Source organism: Moschus berezovskii, chromosome 25 (assembly GCF_049115385.1).
Source record: "Moschus berezovskii isolate FMDL1 chromosome 25, NW_MosBer_1.0, whole genome shotgun sequence".
Classification (NCBI taxonomy): Eukaryota; Metazoa; Chordata; class Mammalia; order Artiodactyla; family Moschidae; genus Moschus; species Moschus berezovskii.
In genome coordinates this window covers 21,212,968-21,225,233 of record NC_142484.1, presented here as the reverse complement: position 1 = coordinate 21,225,233, position 12,266 = coordinate 21,212,968, and the positions used below count along the sequence as shown (strand labels likewise).

General features: G+C 39.8%; 2 protein-coding genes across 2 annotated transcripts; both read left to right on the top strand.

Moving 5' to 3' along the window:
- The first annotated feature begins 872 nt into the window (after positions 1–872).
- Positions 873–1,820, top strand: LOC129548983 (olfactory receptor 8A1-like). The gene has a single exon (XM_055415980.2). It carries the CDS (start codon positions 891–893, stop codon positions 1,818–1,820), a length of 930 nt encoding a protein of 309 aa, XP_055271955.2. The 5' UTR covers positions 873–890.
- Positions 1,821–11,091: 9,271 nt separating this feature from the next.
- LOC129548979 (olfactory receptor 8A1-like) lies at positions 11,092–12,054 on the top strand. Its single transcript, XM_055415977.2, has one exon. It carries the CDS (start codon positions 11,125–11,127, stop codon positions 12,052–12,054), a length of 930 nt encoding a protein of 309 aa, XP_055271952.2. The 5' UTR covers positions 11,092–11,124.
- The last annotated feature ends 212 nt before the right edge of the window (positions 12,055–12,266 follow it).

Sequence of the window (12,266 nt, the reverse complement as noted above, 5' to 3'; positions counted from 1 at the left end):
AAAGATATTGATACAGTAACCCTTTCACCCTAGTACCTCATCAATTTGAGATACGTATTCATACGTTCAAAACAAATGAATATTTAAGACTTGCATAGACCACAGGGAAATTTCATTTCTGAAGCAACTACATCTCCAACTACAAAATATTAATTCTACTGCTTATTACCTACAGGACTGAAGTTTTCAGACTTGAGCCTGCATCAGCCTTTCCTGGAAACATTATATGATACACAGATCACTGTGTCCCATCCCAGAGCTCCTGACTTGGTAGGTCTGGAGTGAGGCCTGAGAATCTGTATATCTGATGTCTTCAAGTGACGCCAATGATGCTGGCCCAGGGACTAGACTTTAAAACCAGTCCAGGTTAGATGCTCGGGGCTGGTGCACTGGGATGACCCAGAGGGATGGTATGGGGAGGGAGGTGGAAGGGGGGTTCAGGATGGGGAACACGTTTACATCCGTGGCAGATTCATGTCGATGTATGGAAAACCAATGCAATATTGTAAAGTAATTAGCCTCCAATTAAAATAAATACATTTATATTTTTAAAAGGAAAAAAAATAAAAGCCTTTTACTCAAATAAATAAATAAATCTGACCTTAAAAATATAAAAATAAAACTCACTACTCTAGGATATTTCAGAAACGTGAATGTTGTAAAAGTTCTAGATCTTTCCCCCTTTTCCTCTCATCTCCATGATCTTTGAAATACCTAGGGTCTGGTCTTCCTCCCAAAAAACAGCAGGATGTGGGAACACTAATCAGAAAGGATCTCAGGATCACTCAGCTGGCCTGAGATGCACAAACTAGCTTGACCAAGCAAAACATGATGTGAGCTTTCACAGAGATCTTCATTTCTGTCCACACAGGACACCCAACCAGAGGAGAATGGCTGCAAAAAATCACTCCACAATGACAGAGTTCATTCTTGGAGGTTTAACAAATCGGCCAGAGCTCCAACTCCCCCTCTTCTTCCTCTTCCTTGGGATCTACTTGGTCACCATGGTAGGGAACCTGGGCATGATAACACTGATTCGTCTGGATGCTCAGCTTCACACCCCCATGTACTATTTCCTCAGCAACCTGTCCTTCGTGGATCTCTGCTACTCCTCTGTCATCACCCCTAAGATGCTGGTGAACTTTGTGTCAGAGAAGAACACCATCTCCTATGCAGGGTGCATGGCCCAGCTCTACTTCTTCCTGGTGTTTGTCGTTGCTGAGTGTTACATGCTGACAGTGATGGCCTATGACCGCTATGCTGCCATCTGCAGACCTCTGCTTTACAACATCATCATGTCTCATCGAGTCTGCTCCCTGCTGGTGGCTGGGGTCTATGCCATAGGATTCATTGGCTCAACCATAGAGACTGGCCTCATGTTGAAACTGCCCTATTGTGAGCGCCTCATCAGTCATTACTTCTGTGACATCCTCCCCCTCATGACGCTCTCTTGCTCTAACACCTATGACGTTGAGATGACAGTCTTTGTTTTGGCTGGATTCGACATTGTAGTCACCAGCTTAACAGTTCTAATTTCCTACGCCTTCATCCTGTCCAGTATCCTCCGCATCAGCACCACAGTGGGAAGGGCCAAAGCCTTCAGCACCTGCAGCTCCCATTTTGCAGCTGTGGGGATGTTTTATGGAACAACTGCCTTCATGTACTTGAAACCCTCCACGGCCAGCTCCCTGGCCCAGGAGAACGTGGCCTCCGTGTTCTACACCACAGTGATCCCCATGCTGAACCCCCTGATCTACAGCTTGAGGAATAAGGAGGTAAAGGCTGCCATGCAGAAAACTCTGAGGGGAAAATTGTTTTGATAAAACTGTTATTATTCTTTCTCAATTTTAAAAATAAATTGTCAGGGATCCCAGAGGGAAGCCCCTGAATGCTCGCCCACCTGGGATGGGAAGCTCTCCCTTCTCTGCACGGCTGGGTGACTGCGCCTGCCTCTTTCCCTCTTCCTTCGCCCTTCCTCTACTCTCATTTCTGTATGAAGCTAGCTGATATCAAGTTCTTTTTTTACTATTTGGGATCTATTTTCTTTCTTCTGTCCCTTTGGTAAACTCTATTGTCTTAATTGCAGTTTAACACAAATTTTAAATGTTCACAGGCTCACAGATATAGAGAAAAAAATAGTGATTACTACCAGGGAGAGGAGAGGAGGGAAGGCAAGACAAGGATAAGGGATTAATAGACACAAACTGCTACATGTGAAATTAATAGGTAACAAGGATGTATAGTACAGCACAGGGAAATATAGCCATGAGTTTACAGTACATTTCAATGCAATAAAGTATAAAAATATTGAATCACTTTATTGTACATCTGAAACTAATATAATATTGTAAATCAGCCACACTTCAATAAAAATTAAACTTTCAGCTCTGAGTTTGAAAGTCAACCACTTTTTTGTTATCTTCTATGTAGAAAATATTACTCAACTTAGTTCCTCCTTTTTGCACTTGGGAGTATACAGGGCAAAAAGAGGCAGATTGAAAGTCACCAAGTGATGCCCAGAGCATTTCTCCTCTAGACTTCCTCCTCTCCACTCTGCCACTCCTTTCTCCTGATCCCTACCAAAGGACTTGTACTTGATTCCTTTATATGACTTTCTTAGTAACAATGATAATAATGCCAACATGTTTGGGGAGGCTTACTCTGAGCAATACGACTCTTCTAAATGCTTTACATGCATTATTTCAATTACACCTCACAACAGTTCAGTTCTGTTGTTTTCCCTGTGTCATGTGGAAAGTGGAAACTTGGTTTAGTAACTTTCTCAAGATCACACAGCTGGTAAACAAAGACACTGAGATTTAAACCCAAGTCTAAGTGACTTCAGAACTCATACTCTTGGCTCTCAAATGTCCCTTTTGCTTTAGGCTGGCACATCACCTTCTGAACAACCTATTAAGCCTGCCCTTTCAACTTCACATGTCTCCTAAAACCAGTTCCTCAGACCCCCATCTTTCCTCGTCTGCCCTAGCCTCTTCTTCAGTAGAACTAAGGGAAGATTACACAAGAGTAACACTCTAGTTTGCCTGGCACTTCACCACTTTTAGCACTGGAAGACCCACACCCTGGAAAATCCCTTGGTCCCACACAAACCAAGATGGTTGGTCACCCAGGTTATCCATTGCTGCAAACACTCTTGTCCTGCTTAATTAACTCAGAGATCTACTGCCAGCCTCACCCAGTAAATCCAGTGGCAATGAGACAGTTTCTCCCCACTCTCCTTTCTTTATACCAATATCAAGGATACATGTTTTAGACTCAGCAGCCTGATATAATGCAAACACCTTGTACAGTGTAGATATCTTCTTGTCATTTCTAGCTAGTTTTGGTATTCTATTGTTTGTATCAGTGGTTTATTATGAGAAATTGGAATAACTCTAGTTTTCTCAAGCAAAAATGGCATTAACAGAGGAAATGACTTGGTAAGTTTTTTTGTATGACTACAGAAAGGGTGAGGATGCCCCTCAAAGTGACTTCACAGCAGATGTGATCTACTTGTCAAGAAGCTCCAGCTTCCACTGTGATCAATGTCACCTTGACAAGTGGCCCTCATACTCACAAAATCAGTAAACAGTAACTAAACCCAGAGATTGAACATCACCTGGCAATTTGTTAGAGACACAAATTTGGGGTCCCTGCTCCACACCTACAGAATTACTGGGTGGGCCCAGCAATCTATATTTTAATAGATCTCCTGTTGATTCTGATATACACTAAAAAGTAAGATCCTCCTCTCTCCCACCCTTAAAATTTCACACAAAAAACATTTAATTAGTGAGAACTAATTTACTTTGGCCAACTGATGCAAAGAGCTGACTTACTGAAAAAGACCCTGATGCCAGGAAAGATTGAGGGCAGGAGGAGAAGGGGACGACAGAGGATGAGGTGGTCGGATGGCATCACTGACTCAACGGACATGAGTTTGAGCAAATTCCAGGAGATTTGCTCCTGGTGTGCAGCAGTCCATGGGGTCACAAAGAATCAGACATGACTTAGCAACTGAACAACAAGAAAATTCACATCCATGACTGTAGCTACAATGCAATCTGGAATATGGAATTTTCAGCTTTTTAACCTGACTAGAAGGAGGGTAGAATGAATATTGATAGAGCCATTCCAAAGTGTCTACTCTACCTATTTTTCACGGGGAGGAGGGCACCCCAGGCTTGGGTGCAGTGTTATAATAACCTGTTTTGAATCTTATGCCCCTGCACCATCTTCCTGCTGAAATGAAAACAGCACTTCTTTTTCCTGCTTTTCTTACACATTTTCCTATTTATCTGAATATATAATAATTTTTGATATGATGCTGCAGATTTGTTGACTTTCTTAACTGTTTTTTATTTCTTTAAAATGTCTTTAAGTTTATTTTGGCAGCCAGTTAAGCTACTTGAGTGTCTTGATGTTTCTGAGGCTTAATATTTAAGTTTTGTTAGTATATATCAAGTATAGCTTTTATTCTAGAACAAATTTAGCACTAATGTTAAGATATAAAACTTCTGAGCATTCCAGGGAATGCTACAGGTTTTAAAGTTGATCTCGTTACTGGCTTATTGTTAGTCAGTAAGTCTTGTCTGACTCTTTGCAACCCCATGGACTGCAGCATGCCAGGCTTCCCTGTCCATCAGTATCTCCCAGAGTTTGTTCAAACTCATGTCCATTGAGTAGGTGATGTCATCCAACCATCTCATCCTCTGTCATCTCCTTCTCCTACTGCCCTCAACCTTTCCCAGCATCAGATCATTTCCAGTGTGTTGGGTCTTCGCATCACGTGGCCAAACTATTGGAGCTTCAGCTTCAGCATCAGTCCTTTCAGTGAATATTCAGGGTTCCCAGACCTGTGTAACTCTGATAATCAATTATTAGCTTAAAGTTTCCAGGTATTTATTCTTTGCCCAACTTCACGGAGATCTGTCTTAGAAACATATGGCCTAGACAAAGCTTGGACAAAGACACAAGAACTCATTTCTGTCCTTCTTTCCCCGTGGCTTCCTATGCTTCACTGCCCATTCCATCTACTTCAAACTCCCAACATTTTCCTCCACTCTTCTCAACTCATCAAAAATGTTGTCCTTTGTTTTCATATACCTTATTTGGGCCATGATCTAGAAAGTGTCCCCAGACAAATAGGGTAAATATAAAGCTCCTGTCATTTGGTCCTCTTCTGTCTTGGGTCATAATTCAGCATCAATGCTGTCCAATGTCTGAAAGCACTTATTTTATATATATCATCCAGTTTTTAATTGTTTATGGTGGATGGATTATGGAAAGAACACAATTCAGTCCCTAGCACACACCCACAAGTGAAAGAATATTATTACATTCGACAAAAATGAGTTAAGACACATTTCAAAAATATAGCATTGAAACATGTATATTATCATATGTGAAACGAATCGCCAGTTCAAGGTTGATGCATGTTACAGGATGCTCGGGGCTGGTATGCGGGGATGACCCAGAGGGCGGATAAGGGGAGGAGGGAGGTGGGAGGGGTTTCAGGAGGGGGAACTCATGTACACCCGGGGCGGATTCATGTCAATGTATGCAAAACCAACCAATATGATATTGTAAAATAATTAGCCTCCAATAAAAATAAAAATTAAAAAAAAAACAGTGAATAAATAAATAAATACCTTCATTGATTAAAAAAAATAATGCAAGGTGTGAAAGAGTAACAAAACTCAGAAAAATGCAATAATTGTACAATACCTCAAGAAATTACTAGAAATAAAAGGAAAAATAATTTAGGAAATTAAACTGAATTAGAAGTAATAGAAGAGCCAATAAACACAACAGATGATACTTTAGGAGAATCAGAAGGTGGAAAAGCGGGATTAAAAGAAAAAGAAATGAAGATGACCCAGAGGGAGGATAAGGGGAGGAGGGAGGTGGGAGGGGGGTTCGGGAGGGGGAACTCATGTACAAATGGGGCGTATTCATGTCAATGTATGGCAAAACCAACTAATATAATAATGTAAAATAATTAGCCTCAAATAAAAATAAGTAAATAAATAAATAAAAATAATTTATATCAAAAAAAAAGAAATTTATGGGAAGAAACAAATGTGAATACCAGGCAAAGGAGATCTAATCTTTGGTGAGTAGGAGCCACAAAGAAGAAAAGTAAAGCAAGGGACAGAACAAACAATGAAAACTATAATTCAAGGAACATTTCCCAGTTTTAAATAGAGATACATACAGATATAGAGAAAGAGATGGAGATGGATATTTGAAGGACATATTGAAAAGAAACATCACAACTAAGAAAACGAATCGCCAGTCCAGGTTCGATGCATGATACAGGATGCTCCGGGCTGGTGCACTGGGATGACCCAGAGGGGTGGGATGGGGAGGGTGGTGGGAGGGGGGGTTCAAGATGGTAAACACGTGTACACCAGGGGCAGATTCATGTCAATGTATGGTAAAACCAATACAATATTGTAAAGTAACTATCCTCCAATTAAAATAATTAAAAAAAAACTGCTGAAGAATGAATATCAGAACGTATCTTCAAAAAATTATTGAGAACCATACAGTACAAATTTTTGAGTTCTTGTTGAAAGACCGATAAACAATAACTAACCCAGAAGCAATGAACCCCTTTGGTGCCTAATTTGTAGCCTTGAAACACCATTGCCTGCCTGCATGCTCAGTTGCCCCGTAGTGCCAGACTCTGCTGCCCCAGGGGCTATAGCCCACCAGGCTCCTCTGTCCATGGGATTTCCCAGGCAAGAACACTGGAGTGGCTTGCCATTTCCTCCTCCAGGGGATTTTCCCAAGCCAGAGGTCAAACTGTCTCTTGTATGTCCTGCATTGCAGGTGTATTCTTTACCACTGAGCCACCTGGAAAGCCCTTGAAATACCATATCAGGACCAAAAGTAACCAAGTTTCTTGGAGAAATGATTGATCTCTAGTCTGAACTTTATGAGAGAAGTTCAGAACATTTGTCATATCAGCTAGTAATTAATATTAGAGACTAACTGTACTATGTCCAAAAGACTTAAGAGACAAACTGAAAAGAATTCCACAGGCCAAAGACTGAAAATTTTGAGCAACAAAAGGATAATAATTTCAATGGCCTGAAACACATAAAATATGATTAAAATTAGTGAGATTATAAAGATACTACAAAAAAAAACCAATCATCTTTAGAAGATAATACGAAACCAAGTTGTTTTAAATTTAAAAATGAAGGTGATGTGTTTTTATATGAACTGTGGTGGTGGATACTCAAATTTGTGCATGTAAAAAATTTTCAGTGAAGTAAGTGTACACACCAAGAAATGATTATAAATAAAACTGAGGAAATCAGAATAAGATCAGTGGATTGTCTATGGCAATGTGTGGTATTCCACATATGATAATTTGGAAAATGTCACCATTGCAGGAAACTGCATAAAGGGTACACAGGGTCCCTCTATATTATTTCTCAACCTACATGAGAATCTACAATTATCTCAAGAGGAAAAGTTTAATTTGAAAATCATCATTAGTAACATTTTCATAAATGATATATTCCTGAATGTATTCTTGAAAACTGCATATTCCTATAAACATATTTCTGTTATGAATGATAATATATGAGTGAAGAGCTCTTATATCTACCTACTTATGCACCCAACTCCTGCCATTCTAACACTATTGGTCTACAGGTGCAGCAGCGGGGTGATCAATTCAGCATTCCTTATAAATTCATATTCCTTTACTGAAATTGTACAGTGTTTTATTAAAAAGCTTGAGTCCGTATTAAACCCTTTAAAATAAACATTTTAAGCCTATTGATTTTGCTTGAAGGTGAATAACTAATGATGAGTAACAAGCTTAATGGTAGTGATTGATAATGGCAATGATGGTAATGACAGAGGTGGCTCTGGTGGTGGTGATGATGATGATATAGTTGTTGGATGTATAATATTGGAAAGGGAGCATTAGACTATAGTTTCCAAAGCAGAAAGATGACCCTCCCAGTAGAAGGAAAATTAACACACCTGGGAGACAAAAACCAGGATTCCCAGCACAGGTGCAAACCAAGACTCTAATTGCTCCTTTACTAATGTCTCCAGTCTCTGAAGTGACTGCCTCCCAGGAGAAGTCTTGCCCATATATATATATATATATATATATATATATATATATATATATATATATATGGCACTTCTTGTTTCTTCTCTTTATGTATATATAAAAAGACTCCCAAGTCTCCTAAGCTCAGGGACCCATTTTTCATGACAGTGCTGGTCCCTTTGAGTAAATTTAGGACTAGATGTAAGTCCTCTCATTTTCTGATACTTACTTCCCAACTGTTGAAACCGACATCCTCTATAATTTTCAGAGGACTCTGATCCATTTTTCCTCAGCACAGGTACTTAATCATGACTTGCAGCAATTTTATGAGAAATATATTTCTTCCATGAACTCCTGTTTCTAATGCAGTCTACTTGAAACTCTGTGTTTATCTTCATCTCTAAGTGGTTTTTCTTCATGTGCTGTGTTCTTATGGGCAACAATCCTGAGCCTCTGATGGTCTGGTAGAACTGGAGGTAGGAACTGTAGTGACTGATATCAAATATGGGGTCATGTTTTTATATTTTATATTATTAGATGATTATGGGAATCAATAACTAAGTCAATACTATCTAGAATTTTCCCATCAGCACTTCACTAAGAAAATGACATTCATTCTGTAATGCCCTGTAAAGCACTTTGATTCCTGGTAATGCTATATTCCAGATGGATTTTCTCTTAATATGCTTCTTATTGTTTTCAGAGGTGGAAATTGAGTAGAAAAGAATATGTTAAGATATTTTAATCTATTGTTGCTACCTAAAGGAACTTTTTCTGCTTCATAATAAATGGAAATGATATTCAAAAGTCTTAGCTATCTCTAATTCTCTCTCTTCATTTGTTATTATGAAGCTAACAATTTAAACAATAACTTAAAATGTAAAGCTTATAAATGCAATGCAGGTTTTCTTGTCTTCACACCATATCCTTAGAATTTAAAGATTCTTACCCCAGATAAGAAATATAGTTACTGCCAGAGTTGTTATTACAGGAATCAAACGACACAACATATTTTTAAGTGCTGCAGTTTAAAAAGTAGGCTGCAACATTTTTTAAATACACATGTGCTTACACACATAGGTACATGTATGTATTGAAGAAATGTAAAACGATAGTCTAGACTATTGTTATTCTCCAAGGAGCAGGAAAATGGCGCTGTACTTTTGCTTATTTGTATTTCTAATTTTGTTCAATGCACGTGTACTGCCTTGGTAATTTTTTTAAATATATCAGAAATTGACAGTAAAATTTATCGTGTCCAAAAATTCAATAAATTAAGATTACTAAATAATAACAAAGTGCTACACACAAGACAACCTACAGCAAAGCAACATAGTTTACTGAAAACAAAAGCAGACTGATAGTCAGAAGTCCTGGGTTTTAGACCCAGTTCTGCGTCTATAACTTATTTAACTTTTAGAGCTTCTGTTTCCTAAAGAATAGGAAAATAATACAACATTCCTCTTTTTTATATGCTTTGCACAATCTAAGACATCAAGAATAAAGCATGTTCAACCACAACATTGCTTAGAGCTGTAGGTGTGCAGATTGTAAAGCTACATGCTTGGGCCAAGGGAAGAGCTTATGATCAAAGAAATCACTTTCAGTTCCCAGTCCTTGGTTGTTAGGAGGTGTCTGAAAAGTCACTTCATGTCTGGCACTTCAGTTTTCTCAGTATGAAAGTGGAATGAAAATTCTATGCTAAACACATTTGTCTTTCTACTCAAAACTTTTCAGAGGAGTTAATGAGATTGACTTTTGATGAGCGTTTTCTTACAACCATGTCTATAATGTCAATCCTTGGTCATTAAAGAGATAATGACTTGATATTATGATCTGAAAATAAAAACAATGGTGAGAATAACTATTGAGTACTTCCTCTAGACCAGCAGTCCCCAGTTATTTTGGCACCAGGGACTGGTTTCATGAAAGACAATTTTTCCACAGATGAGAGTCAGGGTTGGGGAGGGGATAGTATGGGGATGACTCAAGTGCATTGCATTTATTGTGCACTTTATTTCTATTATTAATACATCAGCTCCACCTGAGATCATCAGGCATTAGATCCCAGAGGTTGGGGACCCCTGCTCTAGACAATACTAAGTTCCAGGACCAAGGCTTTACCACAGATAGATTAAATGAGAATCTCTGTGGACTGAACACAGCCATCAGTATGTTTTAAATACTCCAGTTGATTACAATTATACAGAGTTGGGAATGATTGCTTTAGAGCCTGAGGTCCAGGAAAAAAACTAATAAAGAATTTTTGACACCTAATGACAACTCACATTTTTTTATAAGAACTGACTTCTTGAAAAAAAATTTTCTAACTATGCATTATCCCACATTATTTTTACAACCACTATAGCTCTTGATATCACTAATTTCTTCATTTTTAGATGCAGAAATTGACTTGTAACTCAGTGATACTGTTGTAACTACCATATCCACCTAAAACTGCATCATTTTGAGATATGTTATCATATGTTCACATTCAGTCAGTATTTGGGCCTTTCACTGATGACAAGCGAATTTCATTTCTGAAGCAAAGTACATCTACAACTACAAAATAGGAACGCTAGTTCTTATTACCTACAGGACTGAGGTTCTCAGACTTGAACCTGCCTCAGCCTCACCTGGAGACAATACGATACACAGATCACTGGGCCCCATCCCAGAGTTCCTGGACTTGGGAGGTCTGGGGTGAGGCCTGAGAATCGGCATCTCCAATGTCTTCAGCTGTTGCAAGCAATGCTGGTACAAGGACTAGACTTTAAGACCCACTGCTCTAGGATATTTCAGAGACATGAATGTGATAAAAGTTCTGGATCTTGCCCCATTTTTCTTGTCATCTCTATGACCTCAGGGTCTGGTCTTCCTCCCAAAATAAATAGCAGTATAAGGGATCAATCATCCCAGAGGATCATAGAATCACTTAGCTGGCCCTAGATGATCAAAACTAACTTCACCAAGCAGTGCAAGAAGCAGCCTTTTATGCAGTTCTTCTCTTTCATCCCCACAGGACCCCCAACCAGAGGGGAATGGCTGCAGAAAATCACTCCACAGTGACAGAGTTCATTCTTCAGGGTTTGACAGATCGGCCAGAGCTCCAACTCCCACTCTTTTTCCTCTTCCTTGGGATCTACTTGGTCACCATGGTAGGGAACCTGGGTGTGATAACACTGATTCGTCTGAATGCTCAGCTTCACACTCCCATGTATTATTTCCTCAGCAACCTGTCCTTTGTGGATCTCTGCTACTCCTCTGTCATTACCCCTAAGATGCTGGTGAACTTTGTGTCAGAGAAAAACACCATCTCCTATGCAGGGTGCATGGCCCAGCTCTACTTGTTCCTGGTGTTTGTCATTGCTGAGTGTTACATGCTGTCAGTGATGGCCTATGACCGCTACGTTGCCATCTGCAGACCGTTGTTTTACAACATCATCATGTCTCATCGAGTCTGCTCGCTGCTGATGGTTGGGGTTTATGCCATGGGGTTCATTGGCTCAACTATAGAGACTGGCCTCATGTTGAAACAGTCCTACTGTGAGCGCCTCATAAGTTATTACTTCTGTGAAATCCTCCCCATGATGAAGCTAACCTGCTCTAGCACCTACCATGTTGAGATGACAGTCTTCTTTTTGGCTGGATTCAACATCATAGTCACCAGCTTAACAGTCCTAATTTCCTACGCCTTCATCCTGTCCAGTATCCTCCGCATCAGCACCACAGGGGGAAGGGCCAAAGCCTTCAATACGTGCAGCTCCCACTTTGCAGCTGTGGGGATGTTTTATGGAACAACTGCCTTCATGTACTTGAAACCCTCCACGGCCAGCTCCCTGGCCCAGGAGAACGTGGCCTCCGTGTTCTACACCACAGTGATCCCCATGCTGAACCCCCTGATCTACAGCTTGAGGAATAAGGACGTAAAGGCTGCCATGCAGAAAACTCTGAGGGGAAAACTGTTTTAAGGCAAATATTATTATTATTCTTTCTCAGTTTTAGAAATAAGTTGTTTGGAATCCCAGAGGGAAGCCCTCTGAATGTTCACCCAGCTGGGATGGGAAACAGCCCCTTCTCTGGATGACTGGGTGACTGCTCCTGCCTCCTTCCCTCTTTCTTCCCACCCTCTCTTTCCTCTCATTTCTGTTTGAAGCCAGCTGATGTTTAGTTCAAGTTTTCT

Bases quoted from the DNA above. Each gene is read 5' to 3' on its own strand.
- LOC129548979 (XM_055415977.2), top strand. From the start codon at position 11,125: ATGGCTGCAGAAAATCACTCCACAGTGACAGAGTTCATTCTTCAGGGT.
- LOC129548983 (XM_055415980.2), top strand. From the start codon at position 891: ATGGCTGCAAAAAATCACTCCACAATGACAGAGTTCATTCTTGGAGGT.